Genomic DNA, 26823 nt, shown 5'->3' with positions numbered 1-26823 from the left:
TCTCCAGCGGATCAAGTGCATATAATTACGGTGGAGGAATACCCTGCACTGCACATAATGCGGTCGGGCCATAGCCCGTTTCTTGTGGCATATGAAACCATTTTTATTATTTTCATTTCTTCTTTTTTTTTAGTATTTCTAAAAGTCCAGTGTTTATTAGTCGGAGATTTGTCCGCCGTCGTTGAGCAGCAAAGTAGAGTCCCGTTTGTTATTCCTCGGCGCGTCCATTTTTGTCCTCAGAGCGAGAGGGCAATCTGTTTGCTATTGAGAGAGCGCATGGCGTAGGCGTTGCTGAGAGAGCGCATTCGAAACGACTGCTGAGAGAGTAATAAAATGCAGCCATTGCGGGAGAGCACGTATGGCGTGAGAGGCGCAAAGCTCGCAGATCAAGAGATAAGACAACGGTGACTGCGCTGCGCTCAATGCAGAAAAAAAAGAAGAGCAGGCACCGACATGCTGAAACGAAATGAATCACACGAGTGGTGCTCTCCTCCCCCCTCCCCCCGTATGGGTAGGGCATCACAATTGTCGACTTGCGATTCGGTCGCCTGTTTGGCATTTCTGGGCCACTGCTGAAGTTCGTTCGTGTTTGGTTTTTCTACAAAACTGGCGGCAATTTAAATTGTCTTCCAATGCTCGCATATTACATAATTAAGACAGCAGCAACAGCGCCAGAAAACACATCAAGAGTGCAATGTCTGCCCGGACGGACAGAGAGGGAGAGGTAGGGGGATGGCTGCCTGCCTGCCTGTCTGCCTGACTGACTGACTGACAGGCCATCAACTCCAGCAAAATGCTCAACACCTCGACGGAAAAGAGCCAAAGCGACGGCCAGCACTTTCCCGCTGTCCGGCTCTACTTTTTCCGAAGCATCATCATCGTCATCGTCACGATGATCATCGCATAATCAAAGAGTCGTAAAAACCAATAATCATTATCTAGCAAAACAAGCCAATTAATGCTACGGCGGGCAACACCACCACGACAGAGCCACGGAGCCAAAGAGCCAAAGAGCCACAGAGCCAGTAATTAAATGAAAATAAAACACCAGAGATTTGGCCAACTTAAGCGAAACATTCAATACGGTCGAGGGGGGAGGAGGAATGGGGAATGGCCAAGTGAAAAAACAAGTCTATTATGGATTACCGCAGAGCAGGGCTGCCATACGATACGATACGATACGATACGATATGTGTATATTATAATTATAAGTGCAGTCTTTTCGCTAATTTTGCCATTTGCATGCCATAATAAAACGATAAACTGTAGCGGAAAGAGCCCCAAAAGGAAGTCGGAAGTCTGGACGAAGTGTGAAGTCCCCCCACCCCACCCCACCCCACCACGAATACCAATTACAGAGAGGTGTATATACCCTGTAGAGATCATTGAATGTAATGTATTACTGTTGAAAAGGGGTATCAAAACGGGAAGAATGTTCGGGGCTGGGAGATCTCATGCCCATTCCCATGTGTCCCCCCCCTGTCCATGCCAATTAGTGGGAAATTGATTGGGATACTGGATATTGGGCGGTGAGGTGTCGCCGTCCGAGAATGGGTGAGAAATATGTATTATGTGGGGAGTGCAGTGCGTCCTGTCCTGTCCTGTCCTGTCCTGTCCTGCTGTCGCAATTTACAAATCAAGTTTGCTCGCATTGAAAATTAGTGAAAGTTGCGCCCAAGTCCCAGCTTGTTGGGTCTTTTTTTTTTTGGGGCTTGTTGTTGGTGGAGTGCCGGCACTCCGAACGGTAGCCCAAACCTAGGGCAATATCGTGTCGGCGATCACGGGCCAGCGATAAAGAAAGAAAATGGAAGGAGAGTGGACGTGGACGTGGACGTGGACCCCCCCCCCCGAAGGGCAACTGGAGGTCAGACCTAATTGATTGGAAAACCCCAGACTCGTTGGTTACCTTTTTGGATGGTTAAGCCCCATATGGGGGCAGGGGCTTATCTGGATAATTCCATTAGCATGGAAGATCAACAGATGGAACATTAATCAGGTGAGCAATAATTTGTTTCGAGATCAAGTGGGGATTGGAAACAGCTGGCAATCCATTACGAGGGAAATCGACAGCTGGACAGAGGGGAAATTTGCTCAACCCATAGCTCATCGGATGGGACATTTTGGGGGGCTATTTCCCATGACGGAATGTTCGGAATCTTGGCAAAAATATCATCAATAAAGTGTAACTAATGGCCACAAAATGGGTTAATATCGGAACCATTAAGACTAAGCCACTGATCGATCGGTTTCCCATGAGTAAACCCAAGGAGGCCGGGCATTTCCATTTCCATTCCCAGACCACACGAAAAACCAACAAGGGGGAGGGGGGCGTGGAGCGGTGGAGTGGTGGAGGGGTGGTGGGGGGAAAACTCTTACTTTTCTTTCACTCTGCTCAAAATTCAGTAATTTCATTTGATGTACATTTCAAATTGAAATATTTCTCAGTGCGTTTTCATTCAAAAGTTTTTCGGTTTTTGGCTTTGGCATGCCTAACCCCCCTCACCGCCACACCCCTGGCGGTGGTTCCATTTTGTCTCAAGTTTTGCCATTTGCCATTTCGAGTGCTGAATTTTTCATGTGCATTTAATTAGTTGAATTATGGCCTGCGAAATGTGGCAGCAACGGCGCGGCGCGGCGACCGGCGCGGCAGGCAGAGACAATCTAATAAAAACATAGAGAAAATAAACTACAAAAATACAACTTAATGAAAATGTGTGCGACTGTGCGACTGTGCGACAACTTTCGCGAAATAATTTTTATTGACTCTCCATCGCCCCCCCCCCCGCACCCCCCAAAGACCCCAAGTCGGACAATCGGACAATCGCACAATGGATCAAAACTCGGGACCTGCTGCCGCTCGGGGGATGGTCGCACGAAATCACCTTTCCCATTTTTTCTTTCTTTCTCCCAAAACAGAGCTAATCGCTGGTCCAGTGCTCGGAGAGGGTTAAAGATGGTTTACAATCACAATAACCATCATTATTTATAAGCCAAGCAATTGCCGCCATCCGACTAATTATAAAGACGATCATGATGATGGTTTTTATGGGAGATTGATTACCTGTCTCAGAGGATCCGGCAGATCAAAGCAGTCCACAGACTGCACTGCTTGCAAATTATTTAGAATAAAAGATCGGTGCTGGAATCGAAAGAAAGCATTGTTTAGGGTATTATAGAATGGGTCTGATTTACTAAATATTATTAATGATTTGTGGCCCATTTTGTGGCGAGAACTAACCTCCCAAAAAGGCGACCATACAATACCAAAAGATATTTGGTTTTTTATCTATATCTTTAGCTATATCTTTGGGCATATCCTCTCCATCGACACGAAACCAAAGTCTTGTGAAAGGTCGTACGATTCTCCTTTCAATTCACCATAATTTTTGTGGCTATACGCACTGCAGATGCCGCTTAACAAAAATATGAAAGTCACCAAATAGTGGTTTTCGAAATTATTTTGAGGGTATACTGCCAATTCGAAGTAGGAGGCCTACAAACTAAAACTTTTAGGAGGACTCGGCCTCACTAGATCCATAAGATCCATAATCGAATAGCTATGTCTTTCAAAAAACCCTTCCTATAGGGCTTTCACTCTCAAAAATTCTCATTCTGGGACCATCTTTGTAGGAAAAACAGATATCATTTGAATATTCAAAGACTTACTCTTTTTTTGATTATACGATAGTCCCATTGATTGCTCAAGATCTCTACAAGTCATATACCTAAATAAACCTAATATTTCAGTTTAAGAACTTTTAGTCGGAAAAGTAGAAAGTAAGCTTTCGCCCAGAGATCGGCAAAACGTAGAGGCTATACTGATTCTGGAAGCATCATCATTATGGAGAGACGGAAGCACTTCCTCCTACTCCGTACACCCGTCACTCGTCTAAGTACACATAATTCTCTCCAGCATAATTAACAGGCATTTTCGTTGACTCGTAATTGTCGTAATAGTACACCCTAATTGGGCCGTCTCAGACTCCATTCTCAAGCCTTTCCCCCTGAGATTCTGGAGTGTGCGTAAGGCCTCATCATCGTGAATGGATGGATGGTCGGATGGATGGCATGGGGGAGGGCGTTGAGCGTGCTCCAAGCCGAAAACTTAATTGAAACTCGGCCCAGTTCCCCTGCACTACGGCACGGAGGCACCACCAGTCAGTCAGGCCCATTAAACGAACAAAAAGCAAACAGACAGCAAAAAACCGAAACAACAAAATAAAACCGCAGATAAAAAGATCTTGAGATTTTCCACAATTATTTTGTATTCGAGCGACAGAAACAACAGAAACAACAACCACTTGACCCAGTTACATTTGTTGAGGTTTGTTTTTTTTTTAGTTTTTTTTTTGTTGTTTTTTTTTATTTAGCATTTGTGTCTTTTTACTTAATTTTGTTCTTTGGCATTGTTATTAGCGACAAGAACCGTTCGTAATGAATGGCATAGTCGCAGAGACCCTCCCCAGAGAAAGAGAGAGAGAGAGAGAGAGAGAGAGAGGCATGTTTGGGGTCGCTGTTGTCTCCATTTTCCAAAAAATTGCTGTGGACCCACAATTAAAAGATTGCCAACGTAATTAGCCGGCTCTACATTTTAGGCTTCAGTTCAGTTCGGTTCAGCTCTGGCCAAGATTTATGCGTGGAGTGTAAAGTTCAGGCCGCCAAAAAGGTGAGGTTTTCGGCTGCACAGGTGGGGCATGGCTAAAGGTAAAGTAATGCAAAAGTAAAGGGCGTAATTAATTTTTGAAGGACAAGTCTTGGAATCATTAAAAACGAATTTACTGAGGTCAAAGTCTCTCAAAAGCAGCCCAAAGGTTCAACGGAGCTTGACCGAAACACACACACACACACACACAGAGAGAGCCAGAGAAAAAGTCTCCAATAGCTGGATGGAGAGTACTACTCGGTACAGCCGGAAATCATCCAAAGAAGCCTCTGAATCGTTAGAATCTTTGGTGGATCGAAAGCTCTTGGGTTTTCTGGACTATTACAGATCTACATATGTATCTGCCAAATATTGCATGTTAGATTTCAATGTCTGCCAATAGATCTGGCAGATCTACAGATCTATATGCCAAATATTGTATGCTAGATTTCAATAACTGCCAGATCTATCATCAGAAGTTCTGCAGAGACAGATATGTACCTTTATCTGTACGATTCTCCGTGTAAAAGTGATGCATTTCCGTATTTTGATATCATGAATTCCCGTAAAACTGAGTGGAACACCCAACAAACAGCCGAGGGCGAGCACGTGCCCAGCGATTGGGGTCGGGTCGGGGAATCGGGAGGGAAATCGAAACCGAAAACCGAAAACCGCGCGAGAGAGCGAAAGTGAAACGCAGCAGCAACAAAAGTCTAATCAGACTGCGGCCGCAGCAACAACAACAGCAACAACAACACAAGAAACAGCAACAAGTACATATCATGTCTCATGCTTGAAGCGAAGCTCTTAAACTCTCTTTCTATGTCATTGACAGACGCGTCGCGTCGTCGTCGGCATCGGCGTCGGCGTCGACGTCGTGGTCGTCGTCATAGTGTCTTCGTCTTTTGTCGTGGTTCGTCTCTCTTTCGCTGAAGCTTCTTTCCTTTTCCATATGATACCCTTGCTAGAGGGAGCGAGAGAGAGGGAGGTTTCGTAGACCCTGCGCTGATCGAAAAGCCTGCCATTCTGCTCAGAACACGAATATTGCGTGCTTTGATTTAAGCAGAAATATATTAATCTGCACAGCGCGGGTCGATGCCAGGGTATCCAAGGCTTCGGTACTTGTCTTTTGTGCCGTGTGCTTTTTTGACTGACAAATGAAAATCTCAATTGGCTATCGTCGGACAATCAGAAAGACGAACAGACGAACAGACGACAGCCGGGGCCATGAGAAGCTGGAACTATAGCCGATGCTGCTATCGTGGTTGTTGTTGCTGTTGCTGTTGCTGTTGTTGCTGCTGCAAACATTACACACATTACAACGAAGCAAAAGAAATGACAACAACTGCATACGAAAATGTACTTTCACTCATCGCTTTTTTCTTCATTGAATTCAATTTTTGAAAACGTCATCGTGTCGCAGATAAAATAACAAACAAATGCAAACAGATCTGTGGGCCTCCTCTGGCTGATTGATGGGAGAGAGAGGGGGGGCGGGGGCACATCTTTCCCAGGCCCCAATCAGGGGAGCATAGGCTTGGGGCACTTGAAAGTAGAATAAATACAATTTGTCGCACCTCTCCAGACCAGACGCCAGACCAATTAAATGCAAATTTTTCTTGTTTTAGAAATCGATGCCAAAACTGGAACTGGAACTGGAACTGGAACTGGCACTGGAACCAGCCATGCACTGGCGCAGCACAGGCTGAACGAAGCCAGGCATACCCTAGAAGATACATCAAAAAAGAAGCCACACACCCGAAGATACATACAAATGCAAATTGTCTCTCTCTCTCTCTCTCTCATCTGACGCTTTCGACCACCCACATGGACGTCGCACTAGCTCTGCAGAGGCCCCAGCCCCAGCCCCACCGTGGCACAAATTTATGCGCATTTTGATGAAATCAGTTGCGTGGGCGTGGTCCAGCGTGGTCCATCGGGGTCCATCGCGGTCCATGATGGGGCGGAGGGGGGATCAATCTGCATTGGAGAGCCCCAAAGCGTTGTTTTATTTTTGTTTTTCTTAACAACTTTTATTGCTTTCTTGTTGGATTCCCCCCCCACCCCATCATCCAAGCGAAAGTGAGCAAAGAATAAGCGATAGCGGATACAATATCTTCTTCTTTCTGTGGAAAACTAATCATTAAACGAAGAAGATCATGGAGAGACGTGTTTATGGGTTTCCATGCACTTTATAGAACCTCTTTAAGCCTCGTTCTCTGAAAGATACTCTGCGCTGACTCAGCAATGCCGTAATCTTAAGTAGTTCATAAATATTCACGAATGATTCATGCCCATAAATTGCAAATGTAATTTTCAGAAAATACCTTGCAAATTAATTACAAACAAAATTCCGTTTGAAATGATTTACACAATTTTCGGCCAATCCGAGTGCGAGTATCTCTATAATTCATTCACAAACATTTAGCCGGGTGGCAGGAAAACAGCTAACAAAGCAAAATCCCAGCAGGTTATGGCCAAGGCCCAGAAGCAGCCACAAAATTTACGAGCTGTTGCAGCAGTTTCTGTGGCAGTTGCACAGTTGCACAGTTGCACTTGAAGCCGGAGCCGGAGCTGGAGCTGGAGCTGCTGGCAGAATCGAGAATCATTTGCTGGTAGTGGATTTTCCTTCGTCATCATCTTCGCTGCCGATTACGTGGCCATTAATTTTGCACCGAAATTCGGTTGTTGCTGTTTCCGTTTCGTAATTAAATTGTGACGCAGGGGGCGGGGCCAGGGCGGCGCCTCCATAGAGGAAGGGTCAACACAGATACGGAGCCGCAGCTGTAATCAGGTCAAGCAGCAGCTCAAAACGCGACTCGAACTCGACCTTAATCGCAATTTGTGCGCGATTTATAATTTATATTTTATTTTACTTCGTTTTTGTTTTGTTTCACCTTCAGATTGAAACGACAGAGAGCAGAGAGAGGAGAGAGAAAGAGAGATACGGATACACCTGTGGAAATTAACGATCTATGCAGATCTATCCATATGCAGAGCGCTCTCAAGTCTTATAGAGAGGAAAGGGAGGAGAGAGAGAGATACGGATACACCTGGGGAAATGTACGATCTATGCAGAGGACGCTCTCTCAAGTCGTATAGAGGCTACATATAGAAGAAAAGCACCAGGCTCCTCTGGAACGTCCTCTTCTTGAAAGCGGAGATCGGCCCATAGACATTCACCTGGGAAACACTTAAGATATATTCGGGAAAATGTAGCTTTTAGTTCCAATAACTTGGAATAACGCTCAACATCTAGAAGTTCCTTGAACTGCCACTCAAGGATCTTCCCACAGTATGTGGAAGGCCTCGCGCTGCCAGAGATCGCCTTTATAAAGATATTGAACCGCCGAAAGGAGAGCCCTGTATCTGTTAAATCTTCATTCAAGATCAAACCAGAAACAATCTTAAAGTCAAGGCTATTTATTGGGTTTGGGAATAGCCAGGTCCTAAGGCTTAAAATGGGCTTTAGGGGGATTGTGGGAATGAGTCTGCCAAGAACCCAAGGGAAAGCCCAAATTGTTTCTTAATTAAGAAAATAACATGTGTTTTTTTCTCATGGGAGTCTCTGCATCATGGACGATGTGGAAGAGAACTTTTCAAGAAAGTACTTTCCATGCCATTCCATGGTATGGTATTACTCGTAATCCCCTTGTCAATGCCGGCCACAAGGCTATCCCAGGCCCAAAAACTTTCTCATTGGCAAAACCGAATAAAACTATTCATAAATAATAATAAATAATGACAAATCATGGCTGCAAACGATACGCAAAGATTTGGCCAACATTTTGGCCGGCAGCCCCCAGCCGTACCCTGAAAACCTGGTAGAAGATAAAAGACCAATTGTGGCTCTCTGTCTCTCTGTCTCTCGGTCTCTGTTTCTGGGTGGGGGATCACAATGGTTTCTGCAGATACGGCGGTTGTTTTGTTGTCAATTCATGGACTTTAATTGCTGTTGCATGTTATTAAGCGAGAGGGAGAGAGAGAGGCGCAGACCCAGACACTGTGAATGATATATGGCCTGCGGCAGAGCCTATCCACCTTCCTATCCCTGGCGCTGGCACTGGCGCTCGTCTGGTCAAAAGATTGATGGTGTTATGCAATGGCAACCCTTTCCTAGAGAGGGAGCACCACCTTATCGGCAATGCGCATCGTTGTGCAGCATTAAAAACGCTCAAAGTTTCTTTCATTTTTGCTCTGTGTGGCAAGAGAGGCAGGCACACGCAAATATCACAAAAACTGAACTCCATTGAACCCCCAGCCCCCCTTTGTGGCAAAAAACAAAGACCCCGCCGCCGCCAAGGTAATGCCAAAATCCGCTTTGAATTAAAATTGAAATAAAAAAAACAACACAAAACAAAAAACTTTATCATTTGGCTAATTTTTTGTTGCTTGCTTGGTGGTGCCTCCAGACTTTGAGAGTCACGCAAACCCGAAGCCAAAGCAAAGTGCAAAATGTCGCGGCATTACGAATAAATTGAATTGGAGACAGAGAGGGGGACGGTGGAGGTGGGAAGGGTAGGGTAGACGGGGAGGCGGAAACGAGGTCCTTAAGCCCCTGACTAACTGACGGACGGACAGCAGCTCCCCACCTGGTTTTTTGGGGGCACCTACTACCATGCCCGAAAAACTCACTTTTCGCCGAAAAATAAATGAGAATTTTCGAATAGAAAAAAGCCAAATAAAGTTCATTTGCCGCAGTCTAGACAACAAACATTTTTGCAGGCGCAACACTGCAGGCGGGGGGGGGTTTGGCGTGTGGGGTGCGGCTCTGCCAAAAAGGACATTAAATCATTCAGAATTCAGAGCCAAAATAGTAGTACTAGGACAGAGCCAAGGCGAGACGCCAGACAGATAGACGGACGGAAGGAGGGACGGACGGAGGGAGGGACGGACAGACACAACACATGCACGGGCTTCTGCTCGTATCTATATCTTTATATCTATGTTTCTATGGTTGTCTGCATGTGTGTGTGTGTTGCGGCAAATAATAGTTATTTGGCTAATTCAAAAATTGCAGCTCTCAGGCGTCGCGGTGCCTTGTTGTTGGTCGTTCGCTTCTAGCCCTGAACTTGAAAAAACTGTTGGGGCGGGCAGCACACGGGGGGGGGGGGCTGGGGGCTTCAGTTCTCTCTTTTTGCTCGGTGCCGGACAAAGTGAAAATTAACAAGCCAGGGAAAAAGGAAAACAGAAACCCAAAGAAAACGCACCAAAGCGAAGAATGAATGCTCTTAAACGGTAGGCAGGGAAAAAGGAGAATTCCACTGAGAACTCCATTGAGAATCCATACCACAAAATAAAACTCATGTAAACTCAAGTAAAAATGGTAAAGCACAAAGAAACCCACCCATATTTAAATTAAATATTCGGTTCTTAAATAAAAAAAATTATGAAATTTAGTAATATTACTAATACCAATATTTAAGCGTAGTATAAAATAAGGATACAAAAAATATTATGAAAAAAATATAAATTTTTAGAATATATTAAATCAAAATTAAAACACTTAATTAATATATAAAATATAACCGAACATACTGTAAATAAATACTCATCCCAACATCTTTGTATATATGTATAAAATCTGACCCAATTACCCTAGAGCTTAAGGCCTCAGTAGCTATAGCTCCAACTTCTGTTAATATTTAGTTTTAACTAGCTATTAGCATTATTTAATAATAATAATAATATTTGTTTCAAATATAAAAAATTAATAAAAAAAAAAAAATTAAAAAAAAAAATTAAAATATTAAAATAAAAATTTAAAATATGAAAAAAAATACAAATTAAAAAAAATATATATGTGGTCTCAGTATTAAAATATTTAATTTATATATAAAATATATTTAATTTAAATATAAAAAAAATTCTTTTAAATATGAAATATGTATAAAATGCATATAAATCAAATATTTTCATATTAATGACAAACAAGCAATAATACAAATATTTAATGATAGAATATTTTTTATTTGCTTTTTTTTATTAGTTTTATTTTGTTTTGTCATATATTATTTTGTATATTCCTACAAATTCATAAAAACAATCCTAAAAAAAAAAAAAACAGGAACAGCAAATAATCACAAACACAGAATACAATCCTTAAAAAAAAAATTAAAAATTTATATAGAAACAATATATTTATTTTAAATAGGAAATATATTTTTTCATGTTTTTTCCACTCTCTCTACGGTCTAAAAAATAAAAACATTTTTGCTCTGGGTTAAAACCCGCAAGTCATGTGGCATGACTCAGGGCGAATACCCGACAAAAAGCAGGACATTTGGCCATTGATTCGTGTCCGAGGCGTGTCCAGATACGGGGCGTATGAGTAATACACACGGGCTGCTCATAATCCGAACGCCTGCCTCTTGCAATCTGGGGGTTTGGTAAAGTGTTTTCAGCAATGGCCAAATCCTCCTCCATTTGGCTTTAATTAAAGAGCTGCAGCAAAAACTTGATAGAGAGAGAGGAAGAGGGAGGGAGGGCGAGAGGGAGGGAGGGAGGGAGAGATTTGCATTTGGCGGAGACCTAGGTCGATGCGATGCGATGCGGAAGACCCGTCTGAGGCCAAATTGAATTATTATGCAATTAGCAATTAGTATCAATTGAGGCAGAGAATCGCCCCTCCTCTAGATGCCGAAAACCACTCGACTGGGTCAACCGTTCATCAGAGAGAAGGAGCTTGGATGGGGGCAAGGTGAGCGTCTCCTCCGCGATCTGCTCCAGCCCGGGCCTTGTTCTGTTTGCCCACTCTGCTCATTTGTTGATATTTGCATTTCGCAATGCCATAGACTGCCACTCGCAAGAATAGTGCATCTCGAGTGTGTGCTGAACAGAAGATTTTGCAATGTGGGCTCGACCTCTTCGCCGCAGGCCCGGAGGCTTGAACTCCTCTCCAGTGAATGCTGCGTCATTCGGCGGCGCTGGGGGCTGGGGGCTCGTTCTTGCCTCTCTTCCTAACCTTTGGGCTGGTCAAAGTCCAACCGAGATGCAAGCACTATAAATAGGCAAAACAACAAATGCAGAAAACTGGCAAAAGACTCCACATGCACATGCACATGGACGAGATGCTGGCTGAAAGCAATCTGGCTTAATCATGTGAGAAGAGCAGAGCAGCAGTCAACGAGGCAGGGCCAGGGGCGGAGGCGGGGGCATGCGGCATGCGGCACCGAAAACAAACGAAAAGAAGACAACAAACTGAAATCGAGTTTGCCACAAACAACACAACGCGCGACTCGCGACTCGCGTTGACTCTACGCTGAACTTACAGACCAGAGATGATGTCGACTCGGGACGGGTTCTCTGGGCATGACTCAGCCACCAGCTGGAGATGGCAGATGCCACAGATCGAAAGACGAATGCAGTGCGAAGTAGAACCCAAGAAAACTGCATCGATTCAAGCTAGTCTCTGTGTGGATTGCATTGGTTTCCATTTTTGTGGATATATTGCATCGATTTACATTGATTTTTATCGATTTATATCGATTATAATTTATGGCGAACAAACCAATGGATTTTTTATCGATTTATATTGATTTAAATCGATTATAATTTATAGGGTACAACCCAATTGGTTATTTTGTGTATTTATTTATTTACATAGATTGTTATCGATTTACATCGATTTTTTTATCGATTTGCATTGGTTTTTATCGATTTATATCGATTATAATTTATAGGGAACAACCGAATAGATTTTTTGTTCATCGATTTACATTGAGTTTTATCGATTTACATTGGTTTTTATCGTTTTACATGGTCTTTTATCGATTTATATCGATTATAATTTATGGGGAATAACCCAATGGATTATTTTGTGCATTCACCAGTTTCCATGCTAATTTGTAGACATCCCAAATAATGAATAAATGACTAACAAATAATAAATGTAATAATATTAGGGACCCTCAACATGGCTATATAATAGAGAGGATAAGTAAAAAACATTTCATGATAAATAAGTACTGAATAAATACAGTAATCGCTGCAATAATCGCTCGATTCTTGAAGTATTTCTTGAAGTATTTTATACTGTTATTTCTTTTCCAGCTTGATCTATTCCGCCATATTGTTTTATGTCTTTTCTGCGAAAGCAACCCCTAGCATTCCTTATGAGATAGGGACCTAAAACATTTCTATACAAAAGAGCGCATATAAATCATCATAAATAATCGGTAATAGCAAATGTCGAGTGAATAAATTGAGTAATGGCTGTACTAGTCGCTCGATCCCTAAGTTTTCGCAACAAAAACTCTGTTCTTGAAGTATTTTATGCTTGTATTTTATTCTGTGATATGGCCAAAACTGTCCAACCCCTAGTATTCCGTATTCCTTGTGCACTTCTCAGCGGTTCACCCCGTAAGATGCCCCCCCCCCTGTTCCCAGCGGGAATCGCATGAGTCAGATGGGGCTTGGGGAGTTGGGGCTCAGAACTTCAGGTGCAAGCCCCGCGACTCGTCCCAGAGATGCCGCGCCAAACATGTCGAAAGCCAACGAAGCGTGGCAGACCCAACGGACGGGCTTCTGTTGCAACTTTGACTGTGGTCTGTGGCAGCAACTGTGTCTGTGGCAGAGGAAACGTTATTTCCAGGAAATGCATGTTAACTCTTTCTTTCTTTCTTGCTCTCTTTCTGCCTCTTTCTGCCTCTCTGTCGCTTTTCGAGGACCCAAACCCGCTAGGAACTAACTTTCTTTCTGATCTGTGGAAAATCTCATTCACTTTGGAAAACCCATTGACGGGAAACTTGGGCGCTGGTGAGAACGAAAGCGAAACGCTTCGGAAGATCTTTCGAATTCCAGAGAAGCCCCCAGCCTCGCCCCTCGCCCCTCGCCCCTCGCCCAATCCACTCCCCTCGCAAGCTAATTAAGCCGTGGTTGGGGGTGTTGCACTAAGGGAAAGCACTAAGTGCAACTGCAATTTCAACAACTGCTGCAACAGCGACAGCGACAGCAGCAACAAAGATGAGAAATCGCTGGCTTCCTGGCTCTGCATGAAGAAATGAGTCTAGAGGAAAAACTTGTTCATCTTCAGCTCTAACGAGCTAACGGAGCGACATGCAGACGGATGGATGGATGGATGGCTGGCTGGCTGGCTGGCTGGCTGGACCGGCGATGAACGTTTCCACGATAGGTAAACAAGCAACAACAACAGCCACAACAGGTAGCAAGCGGTGCAAGTGCAAGTGTAACAGCGGCAGCAACAACAGAAGCACACTCGCTGCCGCACTCACTCCCGCTCCCGCTCCCGCTCCCTCTCTAGAGATGGACACGTGACGGAGTGGCCACCGATCACGATGATACCACAATCAAAATCGATCAACGCCAAGCTGTGCCTCAACGCTATCCAAGCCAAAAGGAATACAATGAGTCTTCTTCTTCTTGTTTAAAGCCCACTCAATTCTTTGTTGTGCTTGAAAAAAAGGTAAAAAATTATTGCTTCTAATTTCTAAGTTTTTTAATTCTTTTTTTTTTTTTTAAGTGAACAAGTAAGAAATTTTTCTATTTTGGTCATAAGATTAACAAATACTTTTTTTCATATTTTTTTCAATCATTACTGCTTTTAATTAAACAATTTTTTAATAATTTTTCTCGAATGAGAGCAAAAAATACGAGTCATTTTTCTATTTTGGTCATAAGATTAACAAATACGGTTTTTTTTTAACATTTTTTATTTTTTTTTTTATTTTTTTTTTATTTTTGTCAAAATTTTCTTGTCTCTTTTTGTTTTTTGTTCCTTCTTTTTTTCTCAATCATTATTGCTTTTAATTAAAAAATTGTTAAACAATTTTTTCGAAAGAGAACAAAAAATTTGAATTATTTTCCTATTTTGGTGATAAGATTAACAAATACGTTTTTTTTTACCTATTTTAGGCACTTTTTTTATTTTAAATTTATTTTATTTTATTTTTTTTTTGTCAATTTTTTTTTCTTTTATTGAAAGTTTTTTGCAATGAGTTTATTCGAATTTCAATCAGTCTAATTTATATTTCAAAATTTTTTAATAATTTTTGTTCGAAAGAGACAAAAAAATTTAAGTAATTTTCTTAAGATTTGCATAAGATTAACATATACGTTTTTTAGGTATTTTTTTCTTATTTTTTCTTTAGTTTTTGTTATATTTTTTTCGCCTTTTTTTCCATTATTTTTTTCTTCTACTTTTTCATTTTTTTTTTTTAATTTTTTCTTGTTTTATTAAAACTTTTTAGCAATCAATTTAATTTTAAGCTTGTGATTCTGGGTATTTATTCGAATTTCAATCAATTTAGTAACGTATCCATCCAGCCTTGTGGAGAATGACCTCAAAGATGAAAGGTTAATGGGGAAGCTGATAGCCTGCTACCTTTATACAAGACTTACAAGATATTAATGTGTATATTCCATATAGATAGAATAGTGGGCGAGTGCGCAGGGCACTCACTCACTCACTGGCTCCCTTGCTCCCTCGCTCAACGACGACCCAGGACATTTTGATCTATTATAATAAGTGAAAATACTGATGAAGAGTGCCTTCGCAGGGCACACCTTCGAGAAGAGAAAGATATCGTTCTCATCGACCCGTTCGTCTTATCCCTGAAACATCGCAAGCTCGATAGTATTTGGCCCACCATTTCCCATCCCCATGGCAGGGCTCTCGTGTTGAAGGTTTAGGTTGAGTGCCTCCTGGGGTGGTGGGTGGTTGGGTGGTTCGGTGGTTGGGTGCTGTGTGTGCTGTTAAGGCCATGCCCTGCATGCCGCTCGGGCCAAGACAATAAACAAATAAATTACATGAAAGCGTCTGCTGCTGCCTGCTGCCTGCCTGCTGCCTGCCACAGTTTGAATCTTTTCCAACAAGATAATCACAATGAAGCGGCACGAAATGTGCAGCAATGTGGCAGCATCCTCATTAGCCCCTCCACTCCGCCAGCCCTCCTTCGGCTAAAAGTGAAAGTCATTGCGAATCCCCCAGTCCCCCCCGTACCGCTCTCCCCCCCTCTCAAATCCTAAGCAGAAGCAGGCAAAAGTAATTGGCCAGGTCGCCTCGCGGGTTAATTAAAACGCACTTTGTGGCCAATGAATGATCGAAAGAAAAATACAATAAAATGAAATAAAATAAACGAAGAAGTCAATGATGCGGATGGAGTGGATGGACGGGGGGAGGGGGGGATGAGGGGGGGGGGTTCCATATCGATACCGAATGAAATGTAAATATTTGAATGACCGCAAAAACCGCAGAAAACGCAGCAGCGCATCCGTGAGATGCCTTTGAAATGTCTCTAAGATAAATTAATTTTCACAACGACAACAACAGAAAAAAGAAGAGGAAAAGACTTGAGACCTGCCCCGCCCCGACTGTGCCCCTGCCACCGCCACCGCCTGTGCCTCCATCTGGTACACTTTTTCACTTCTTCCGCCAATAAACAAATCTCTGCTTGGCCGCCGAGAAAGTATAGAAAGCTGCTCGGTGCTCGCTCAAATGAGATTCAATAAATTTGCCCAGGCGGCAGGCGGCAGGCAGCGGCCTGCCACTTAAAAGCTGATAGCTATATTTAAGCCTCGTCCCAGTGCAGCCCGAAGGCTATTTTGTGGGTCAGTCGAGCAGCCATGTAGGAGGTGCATGTGGCATGTGGCATGCGGCAGCCAATTGGGTCAAACCATGGGCCGCCTTGCAGCAGCCCACCTGCAGCAGCTGACCCCCACCCCACAGCATTCGTTCCAAAGAACATTTCCATTCAAAATTGAAACTTAATCGGAAAAAAAGTGGGTCTATCGACTGGGGAGTTGCCTGGGACTGGGCCTGGGTCTGGGACTGGGCCTGGGCCTGGGACTCCCTTCCTTGTGCCTCCTTCCGAAGGGAAAACACTCTCATTATCGAGTCTCCGGCTCGACATCGCACCTGGAGATCCGATCCCTTTGAGTGCTGGGTATGACAGGCCGCCACTCTTGGCCTCGACGCGTGGGCCGCCTCGACAGGTTAACCAACTAGACGACGACTCAATAAACGAGGTTTTGTTGGCCTATTGACAACAGGGGGACTGCATGGAGGCCAGGAGCGGTGCACATTTGCGCCGATTGTGCAATGGGTGGCAGGCAGGCCGGCAGACAGGCACACATGTGGCACAAGTGGCTAGAATCTGAGAGCAGCTGCTGCTAAAACGGTAAATGTTGTACTCAGATCCCATGTGCGACACGGACACCGACACGGACACCGGCACGGACATGGATGAAGGAAGTTGTGTGTGGGTCTGGGGTCTAGCATTACCAGAGGCCCACATTGACATGCTCTGAATACTGTTGTGCCCCCCCCAACCCCTCCACCACCCCCACTCATTGTCCGTTGCTGCTGCGGCGGCTGCTGTGGCATGCAGCACTTGCATCGCAGTCTTGAGAATGGCATTTTGATTTATTGGCCTGTTCCAGAGGCACTGGAGCTTCGATTGCATAATTTCAGACATCAAAAAATACAACAAATACCTACCTTTTGGCGACTATGAAATGCAAAGCCAAATGCATTTTTTCCCACAATTTGCAAACAATAATGAAACCGTGGCTTACTGGCTGCCTGGCTGGCTGGCTGGCTGGCTGGCTGGCTGGCTGGCTGGCTGGTTGGCTAATTAAATCAAATAAGCCGGGCCAAGCGCATTAAAAATGCACACAAAAAGGCACAGGCGACCAGACACTGACAAAGTAAATAAAAATTGGGAAATCACATAGATTTATGGCCACACGCCGACCAGCGAATGCTCTGCCAGCAGGCAGACCTCAGGGAAATCACATCCGGAGAGGTCACCAAGGTCCAAGGGGGGGGGCGGAAAGGCTAGGAATCCTTCGGTCTGCATTTGTATCCATAGGATTTGGTCTTAGGAATCCATAGGAATTCGTCTTTCTACTTCTATCCGTGGAGATCCATCTCCATCTGCCTATCTGTAGGGATTCCTTGAATCTTCTTCCTATCCGGAGGGATCCTTGGATCTCCTTTCTATTCGTAGGTATTCGTCTTCCTTCTTCGAACCGTAGGGATCCTTCGCCCTCTTCTTTATCCGTAGGAATCCTTCTCTATCTGCCTATCCGTAGGGATTCCTTGATCTTCTTCGTATCAGTAGGCATCTCTCTCCATCTTTATATCCATAGGAATCCTTCTCCATCTTCTAATCCTTAGGCATCCTTCTCCATCTTTTAAACCGTAGAGATCCTTGGATCTTCTTCCTATCCGTAGGGGCCCTTCTCCATCTTCCTATCCATAGGGATTCGTCTTCTTTCTTCTCACAGTAGAGGTCCTTCTCAATCTACTAATCCCTAGGGTTCAGCCGTCTGTTTTCTCCACAACCTGAATCTTGGGCTCTACAAGATCTACAAGAAACAGATCTATTCTTAAAGCAAAGCTACACAGCGGGGTGCCTCTTCGCCTCGTCGTCCAGGAACGTGTTCCCTTTGCAGGTTTTCCCTTTAGTCAAATCTTTACCTTTGGTCGAATCAAATTACAAAGCAATTACGCCTCGAACAGAAAGGGCATGGCACTCCACAAGCGGCACTCTGTGGCTGGCATGCCACAAGTGGCCCGGCCGGCCGGCCGGCAACGACCGATAACAGGCAAGAAAGACAACAGAAATATGGTCAGAGCAGGGCAACAACAACAACAACTACAACAGCAACAAAGATTGGCAACAAAAAGGCAACCAATTAAGGCCAATTTAGTTGCAGCAACGCCGAGCGGCAACGACACAAGAAATAATCAGTGAGGAAACAAGTCAGGGAAGAGATAGCCCCTCCCCGCCCCCCAACGCCCCCCCCCCCAGCCGAAGCATGAGATACCCTCACGGCCACTCAGGACACTGGCAAGACACGACCAAAGTGCACGGGCAGCTCTCTGGGTTCAGGCCATAGTCCGGGTACCCTGCCCGGGGAAAGGGTATCCACAGCAACGAGAGCAACGTCTCGGCATGCAAATGAGAGCAACCAAGTGGCAGCAACAGCAGCAACAGCAGCGGCAGCGGCAGTGCAACCAAAGTAACTCGATACAAATTTTGCAAAGAAAAACAACACCAAAAACAGCAACAAAAACAGCAACAAAAACAACAACAACAGTGACAAAAGTTATGTACGAATACGAGTATTTCCTTTTGTATGCAGGTATTTGTTAAAATTGTCACATTTTTTTTGCTGAGAAACTGTGAGAAAATATGCAAAGCAGCTGAAACGGAAAACTTTTGATAGTGTTTTATCGCTTTTTTTCTTCTGTACAGCCTGTACTGGGTGTCCACCGGTGCCTGCCTCCGAAATACAACAATCTGGTCTTATGTTCTGTGAGAAGTTCTGCCCAAGAATGGTCATTGGAGAGCGAACAAAGTTTGCATGGATGAAAAAGGAGTCGTGCTTCCAAGTTCCAGATCCTTTGCGGGCCTAAGACTATGTACTGCCCCCCCTTTACCCAAGAATAGCAGTTAGATGGACTGCAGACTATAGGAATCTATCAAAAATCTAGGGCTATACGTTTTGCAGGGGAAAAAAAGTGTCTTAAAAAAGACACAAATCAATGGAAACACAGCTTAAATGTTACCTTCTTTTACAAGGAATTATCAACAATTTTTAATAAAGACTTTTTCGATGGAGAACCCGAGAAGAGGGTCGTTGGCTTGACCTCTTAGAGGCCAACAGTCGTCGAAGTTGTTGGGGGAAAATATACATATATATACGACCGGTACTTAATTCCGTTTAAAAAAAACCTACAAAGATAATTTATTGTTTAAATACTCGAAAGAAACCCACATTAATTCTCTTTGAAGATAAATTAAACGCCTTAGAATATTCCGCTCCGTTTCGCAGATTTTTGCCAAAGTCAACCACAGGTTAATTGCCATCATTATGAAAACTAAAACTCGATGAACCCCAACTTTTTTTTTATCAAAAATAGAGCCAACAAATTTCTATTGAAACACATAAAAAAACCTAGGGAAAATCTTTACTTTTGTATCTTTTTTGCACTTACGTTTTTGGAGTTTTTTTCTTAATATTACACCAAAAATATTAAGAAATAACAAAAATATAACCAAAAATTAAGTGGAAATTGTGTTTTATAAGAAGCTTTAAACTGCTTTTGAAATATAAACTATTAAAAACTATAATAAATATTAAAACTAAATATTAAAAAATAACAAATAATTTAAAAAATATAGATATAGAATAACGAAAGAGTGGAAAATATTGGGAGCAAAAACATACCCTTCTAGGGTTAATGGAAGCCTCTTTTAAGGCCGCTGTGCGGGCGGGTTATAAGTGCAATGGGGAAAGAGGGCATACTCGCATACATATACATATGTAGATAAAGATGATCTCTGTCTGATTTCAGTGACGACGACTGAACACACACACACACACACACACACACACACATTAGAACAAGTGTGTCACAGTGGAGGCAGGCAGCAGCATTCAAGTGCAATTGCAGTGAAATCTTCATTTTTCAATAACAAATAGACGAGCAGTAAGGTTTTCCATAAGGCAGGGGAAGTGCAGGGGCAGTGCTGGGGCAGGGGCGGGGGCAGAATGCGGTTGCATTGTTTACCCCAGGCGGAGCGCGGCTTTGAAGGCGTTGAAGGGGGCTTCGAGAGGTGGTAACGAGCCGGCCTTAGAGCCGCAGCTTTTATTATTTCTTTTCTTCTGTTTTTTTTTTTTTTTTTGGTTTTTTGACTGTGCGCCCCATCAAAGCTTGGGCCAGCAAGTGCCGTGACCTTTTTCTGTCTTTCTTTCAATTCGAGTTCTGTTTGGGACTTTACGAGTATATTTGTGCAGGGGGAGGGGGCGCAGAAACCGAATCTAATTGCGCGAGCGGCTTGCCCCAAGTGCCCCTAGCCCCTAGCCCCTCCAGTCACGCGCCGTTGGTGTTAAAAGACGGAAGGAGAGTGGCATTATCTTTGTGGCACCGGGAGTTGGGGGCACCGGCATGGCATGGCATGGCACACAATCAATTTATATTGCTGGGGCACTCTCACACGCACACGGACGCACGCACACCCACGCATATTCCCCGGCTTCTGCAGGTGGCAGGCAGCAGCAGCAGCAGCAGCCACAGCAGCCCGCAACCCGTTTTTGGCTGCAAGAAAAACTAACTTTTGCACACACTTGTTCACTTTCTTCTGGCTGCTGCAACCATTGCGTACATATGTATGTACATATGTGTGTGGAGCGTAGTGTCCACAGCATCCGATGGATTGAAAGTAACTGTAACTCTGCGTGCATCTGTGTGCGGCTTACAGTCGCTCGCATACACACCATACATCTGTACATACCTGTCCAGCAAATTAGCAAAACCGCAAAATATGTGTCGCTTTCAATTGCAATTGCAATTGCGATTGCAACTCGATTCGGACTCCACTCGAACTTTAGCCCCCTTGTCCACCGGCTTACAAACACGGCCAACACACACACTTTCAAAAAAACGCTACGCGACTACCACGGACTTTAGCACTTGCGTAAATATTTGTCTTGGCTAGAATACAAGTTGAAGACGCGAAACGACATGAAACGAAACGTATTCTGGATCCCCGTTGAATGCAATGCAGCGCAGCGCCAAGCGCCAAAACAGAGAGAGAAATGGGAGAAAGAGAGAAATGGATGCAGAAGAGCGGTTCCCGCGGTTCAAAAATTTACTAAAAAATCCCACTACTAGTGTGACCAATGCCAGTTTCTCTCTTCCTCTATCTTGCTCTCCCAATATTCTAACTGTCAGTTCTCTCTCCCTTAAAATAATCATCTATTTAATGTTGTGTTGTCTCGCTTTTTTTCAAAATAGACTAGAAAAACGCACATTTGCTCTCTCAAATATAAATTACCTACGAAGAACCCAAATGAAAACCTTAATTTGCTCTTTTAACACACTTTATAAAAGCTTTTCATAATCATATTCAAATAGCCAGTGTAACCAGAAGGTATATCGAATACGCGGCAGTTTTTCACAGTGGCTCTGTGACAATTTCATCCCTGTGTAGTTGCCATGTAGCAGAAATAATTCCGTTTTATGGACATTTTTAAACATTTTTTTTTACCTATATTTAATAAACAATCTTATAAAGGGGAGTACCTAAAGGAACCAACCTTGAAGAAAATTGATTAGTCTATCGGATAAAACTATATGCTTCGTCCTGAGGGTTCTAGCTGGCTAGCAGTTCCAGACCGAATATCAAAATTGAGAAATATCTACGCAACCCGAGAGCAGCGCTGCCGACGTCGCTGCCTTACTCGTTTTTTCCATTCACTTGTTCCACTTTTTTTTTAACGTACGCAGCAGCCTCAGCACCCCCGAAAATATGCTAAAATCTGAGGTGCAACACCAATTTTGGATCACCAAGAAGGCGGTCCAGCGCAAGCTGGGCTCCAAGGAGGACAAGCACATAATCTCCTCGGACGCGGAGCTTGACGCTAAGATTGAGGTGTTCAAATCAATATCGGACACCAGCCTGGAACTCTGCAAGATAATCGACCAGTACCAGGAGCGCCTGTGCATCTTGTCGCAGGAGGAGTGTGTCTTTGGGCGCTTCCTCAAGGAGGCGGGCAAGCGGAGCAAGACGACGGGCAACAGCATCAACCACACAGCGAAGGCCATGTCCTTTGCAGGACAGCAGCGGATGTGTGTGCGGGTGCCATTGCTGCGACTGCAGCACGAGGTGGACGTGTTTCGCTGTCGCGCCGTCAAGGACACGGAGGTCACGCTGCAGAACATGGAGAAAGAGCGAACGGAGTACAGAGCTGCCCTGTGCTGGATGAAGTCGGCTAGCCAGGAGCTGGACCCCGACACGGGCAAGGGCCTGGACAAGTTTCGCACTGCCCAGGCTCATGTGCGCGTGGCCAAACATAATTTCGATGGCTACTCCTTGGACTCCATCCAAAAGGTAGAGGGGAGCGCCAGCCACTTTACAGCTTCAGCTAATTTTCTTTTTTCCAGATTGATTTGCTGGCCGCCGCCCGCTGCAATATGTATTCGCATGCTTTGGTCGCCTACGTGGCGGAGCTGAAGAGTTTCGCCCTGAAGGCGGCCTCCACATTCCAGACGATATCCAATGCACTAATTGCCAAGCCCAAGTACGACTTTTGTGTTCTGAAGGAACTGTCCCAAAATGAGGGCCCAAGCGAGGATGTGCCACCAATTGAAGCCGTGGATAAGGATCAGTCGCTGTTCTTTGCTGTGAGTGTGTTTTCCAGTACCCTATGGCTTCATTCAGCTGAATTTTTATGCCTTTCCAGAGTGAATATCAGGACAAGCCAGACTCGGAGTTGAAGCCGCCCAGTGGAAAGAAGTCCCAGGCGGAGCCAGCCCCCGTCTGCGGTGACAATGAGTCCCTGCTCATAGAACTTGCCAAGCAGCTCGAGAAGGAGGACAGTCCGCTGATCGATGCTCCCGTGCAGGAGCAGGAACCCCCCCTGATGGGGGATGCCAATCAAACCAGCAGCACCAATAACAAGTTCTGGGCACGCATGTTCAATCCGCAGCTGCAGCAGCAACAGCAGAAGCCCATGCCTACCACTACCACCACCACAGCCGCTAAGCCAGCCGCCAGTGGACCAGCGCCGGCGACGGCGTCGGCGTCGGCAGCTGCTAGCAAATCCCAGTCGACCAACAATCCGTGGCTTGACCTCTTCGCCGATCTGGATCCCCTGGCCAATCCGCAGGCGTTTGATCTGAAAATGAGTGGGGGACGCAGCGTAGCGGAGCAGACATAAGATCGGTTTCCGGCCCAATCCAGTCGGCATATACGTGTAGTAGGAGTACATATATCTTTGCATACACCTGTGGGAAATAGCTAGTCAAATGGAGGAGAATCTTTGGATGTAACTTTTCGCTAAACGTTCAAAAACTTTTTATGTTTTATTTAAATAAAATTTATATGGGACACAGCAGCTAGAAGAGGAGTAGTGTAGTGTGTGGTGGTTCGCTCTCATTTGACAGCCGCCTGCGCCTCCTTCTTTGAGTTGACCAGCTCGACAAGCTCCTTGACACGTCGCAGGCAATCCTTTTTACTGCGATTGGGTATGCACGCAGCAATGCAGTCCCAGCGATCGGGTGTCGTGGTCGGGTACGATTTGATGGCCTGCTCTAGCAGTGCCTGCTCCTCCTTGGTCCAGGTCTTGGATGCACCACCTGCACCACCAGTGCCATTGGTCATGGGAGCTGCCGGTGGCGCAGCTCCTGCTCCTGCTGCTGGGGCTGCTGCTCCTGCTGCTGCTGCTGGTGTCGGTATGCCGTTCTGCTTCGGCTTCTGATTGTTCACCTGATTGGGATGGGCACCACCATTCTGCTTGACGTTCTCCTTGCTCTCTTGTGAGGGCGCCTCCTCGCCAATGGTAATGTCGTTTGAGACTTGCACTTCCTTCTTGGACTTCTCGAAGCTGGCAAAGGCGGCATCGTTGGCCTGCGTCTTGAGGCTGCTCTTGGAGTGATCGCTGTTCTGCAGGGCCTTCGCCTTGTTGAGGACATCTCTGGCCAGGACCTGGGCCCCTCCCGATCCACTGTGCTGATTGATAAACGTTGCGATTACGTCCCAGCGCTGGGCAGTGCCAGCCGGGAACAGATTCACCGCCTTGATGAGCAACTGAACATTTTCGTTGCTCCAGAGTTCGCCCTTCTTCACCTCCTTGACGCCAGCAGTTTTGGGTGCAGCGGCGGTGGCGGTTGCCAACTTCTTCGCCTGCGTCTGGTTGATCTCCTCCAGTTCGGCGGCGATTTTCTGTTCGGCTGTCTGAAGAGCAGCCACAAATGATTCGCGACCCTTCGACTCCATGGCCTTGTTCAGAGCCTGCAGCTCGGCTAGGTTAAACGTTTCGCATATTTTCTCTGTGCCCTCCATATGCTTCAGCTGATCCTTGTCGTTTTTGGCATAGTATTTGCAATCCTTGACCTTGTCCCGGAGCGTTTTCCGCTCCTTCTTGAGCACCTTCTTCTGCTGCTCGCGTTCAATACGAATTTGCTCGATGCGCTTCTGTTCGGCCTTGTCGGCGCGCTCTTTGGCCAGGGCCGCCTCGCGTACGGCCTTCTCCTGCTCAGCCTTTTGAGCCTGGACGGCATCCATTTTGGCCCGCTTGGCTGCCGCCTTGCGATCCTTCTCCTCCTGCTTGAAACGCTGTATACGCTTGTCGTTGTTGTAGGCCAGATTGACGAGATCACGAATGCGACTCATCTCCTCCTTTTTTCGCTTGATGCGTGCCGCCTTGTTCTCCTTCTCGATCCAGCGACGCTCGTCCCGATCCTGACCCTTCTCCTTGTCCTCCTCATCCAGGTAGCTGAATTCACGCCACGATTTGAAGTCATACCAGAAGTTATAGAAGCGCTCCACCTCCTCGCGTTTGGCGTCCACCTCGCCAAAGTCTGGCACCTGCGGCCTCTCGCTCCAGCGTCCGTTCAGCTTGAACATTTTGTTGAATACGGCAAAATAGTCATTGTCGATTTCTGTCTGTGAGGGTAGCGAGTCGTCGAATTCGGGATCCACAGAATCAAAGCTGCGTCGCGGCTTTGAAGTGCCTGATCGAAGGAAATAAATGGATGAATTAGAAACCAAATAGAAATAGCTTACTATAGAACGAACCCAATATCTCGTAGGCCTTTGTTATGCACGTGAAATAGTCCTCGTCGTTGATCACCACCTCACCCTTGGCTTTTCGCTTGTCCGGATGGTGCTGCAGCACCATGCGTCTGTAGGCGCGACGAATGTCATCATCGCTGGCTTCGAATCTGCAAAAAGAAAAAGACGCACACACATACTCCGCCAGTCAGACACGTGCTCAACAGACACACACACACACACAGCCAGACAAACAAAGAGAGGCCAGGCCAAGATGGGAGCCTTACCTCAATTTGCCCAGACCGAGGACACTGTAGTGGTCTTGGTCCTTCCATTCCTTGGGATCCAGGGACTTGAGGTAGCTAATTTCCACTTCCTCGCCGACGCCCTCCAACTTCTCATCGGATTCGCTACGCTCGACACCACCTGGCGCGATTTTGCGGCGTGCGTTGAAATAGGCTAAGCCAACGCGCTCGATTTGGTGACGCGCGACCTTGAGCGGTACCTCCAACTCCAGGCTGTTAGTCATGACGTCTCAGTTACAAAAACGAGCACGTCTATTACATAAAACACCAACTTCACTTTGCAATTTTGTTTCACACAACAAATTCACAAAATTAATTCTTCGCTCTTTTTCCTCACCACGTTTACTTTAACAGTTGATTGAATTTAACAGAGAGAGTGTCCATAACTTAACAGTGGACCAACGATGGCAGTCCTGCAACTGCAAATATCGATGTGCACGCCGTACATTCGTGTACCGATATATATTCGTAGGTTTTAATTTCGTACTTGGCTTTGAAGTCAACTCAAAAGTATATTTGATGCTTTAGCTGTTATGACATTGGCTTTGCTAAATTAGCATGAAAGAAAACAGATAGCATGATAGACAAAACACAAATGTACTGTTCGTGTGCCGGTTCGTAGTCGTCTTTAAAAACACATCTCCCGGCTATACATAAGTCGAATAAGTGAGGCACTGTTTATAACAAACTGATGTTTTCCAGCACACACAGCCAGCCAGCACGCATGAAAATGGCAACAATCGATAATCCCTGCTCTATTTTCCTCTCGCTCTCATTGCATGCTCTTTCCATAATTTTTTAAAGTATATTAAAGAACATATCGTATAGAAACTTCAATACGCCGATTTTTTTAATATTTTCTCTCCCAAATTGAGCATCCCTGCATCATTTAATCCACTGCATTGCATTAATATACTTGTCACTCATTCACTTGCAAACTTTGGCGCGCAACTCTACTATCCAGACGATAGTATCGATAGCTGTTTTGTGGGATTTTCTCACTTTTTAGTGGTACAATTTTCATCGCAAAATGTTGTTGACCCTTTTTTTAAACTCTATTTTATAAACAGTACAATAAAAGAGAGCTGATAAAATTAGCTACTCTTGTAGAAGCTAGATCCATCAATGATGTGTTCAGGACTGATGGCCTTAGCTAGCTAGTAATATTCAACCGAATATTAAAATCGAGAACGATTTCCGATTATGGACAGAGATCAATTAACCCATTCTAGACCAGTGGGTATTCAAATACACTCCACGAAAACGATGAAACTTGAAGAATTTTAGCGCAGTTCAGGTGAAAGATATCGTGGTGTTTTTTTTAAGTAAAGAAAAAGGAAGAATTTAC

General features: G+C 44.8%; 3 protein-coding genes across 4 annotated transcripts in view; 1 reads left to right on the top strand and 2 right to left on the bottom strand.

The window, feature by feature from the left end:
* The window catches only part of LOC108152730, a 57674-nt gene extending 36466 nt beyond the window's left edge, over positions 1–21208 (bottom strand). The window contains exons 1-2 of one of the 2 annotated variants that reach the window (XM_017282271.2): positions 20908–21208; positions 3062–3139 (exon numbers count right to left, since the gene is read on the bottom strand). The gene's annotated coding sequence lies outside the window, so the exon portion shown is untranslated. The remainder of the gene's footprint in view (positions 1–3061; positions 3140–20907) is intronic. The other variant, XM_017282270.2, reaches the window with a different exon arrangement.
* Positions 21209–21647: 439 nt separating this feature from the next.
* On the top strand, positions 21648–23512 carry LOC108151329 (islet cell autoantigen 1). Its single transcript, XM_017279880.2, has 3 exons — positions 21648–22506; positions 22560–22799; positions 22859–23512. Exons 1-3 carry the CDS (start codon positions 21925–21927, stop codon positions 23333–23335), a joined length of 1299 nt encoding a protein of 432 aa, XP_017135369.1. The 5' UTR covers positions 21648–21924; the 3' UTR covers positions 23336–23512.
* On the bottom strand, positions 23445–25920 carry LOC108151325 (dnaJ homolog subfamily C member 2). Its single transcript, XM_017279877.2, has 3 exons — positions 25458–25920; positions 25195–25340; positions 23445–25130 (listed from the first exon to the last, which is right to left on the bottom strand). Exons 1-3 carry the CDS (start codon positions 25697–25699, stop codon positions 23551–23553), a joined length of 1968 nt encoding a protein of 655 aa, XP_017135366.1. The 5' UTR covers positions 25700–25920; the 3' UTR covers positions 23445–23550.
* Between the last annotated feature and the right edge of the window lie 903 nt (positions 25921–26823).

Source organism: Drosophila miranda, chromosome XR, assembly GCF_003369915.1.
Source record: "Drosophila miranda strain MSH22 chromosome XR, D.miranda_PacBio2.1, whole genome shotgun sequence".
NCBI classification, from domain to species: Eukaryota; Metazoa; Arthropoda; class Insecta; order Diptera; family Drosophilidae; genus Drosophila; species Drosophila miranda.
This window is presented reverse-complemented; position numbering and strand designations above follow the sequence as displayed.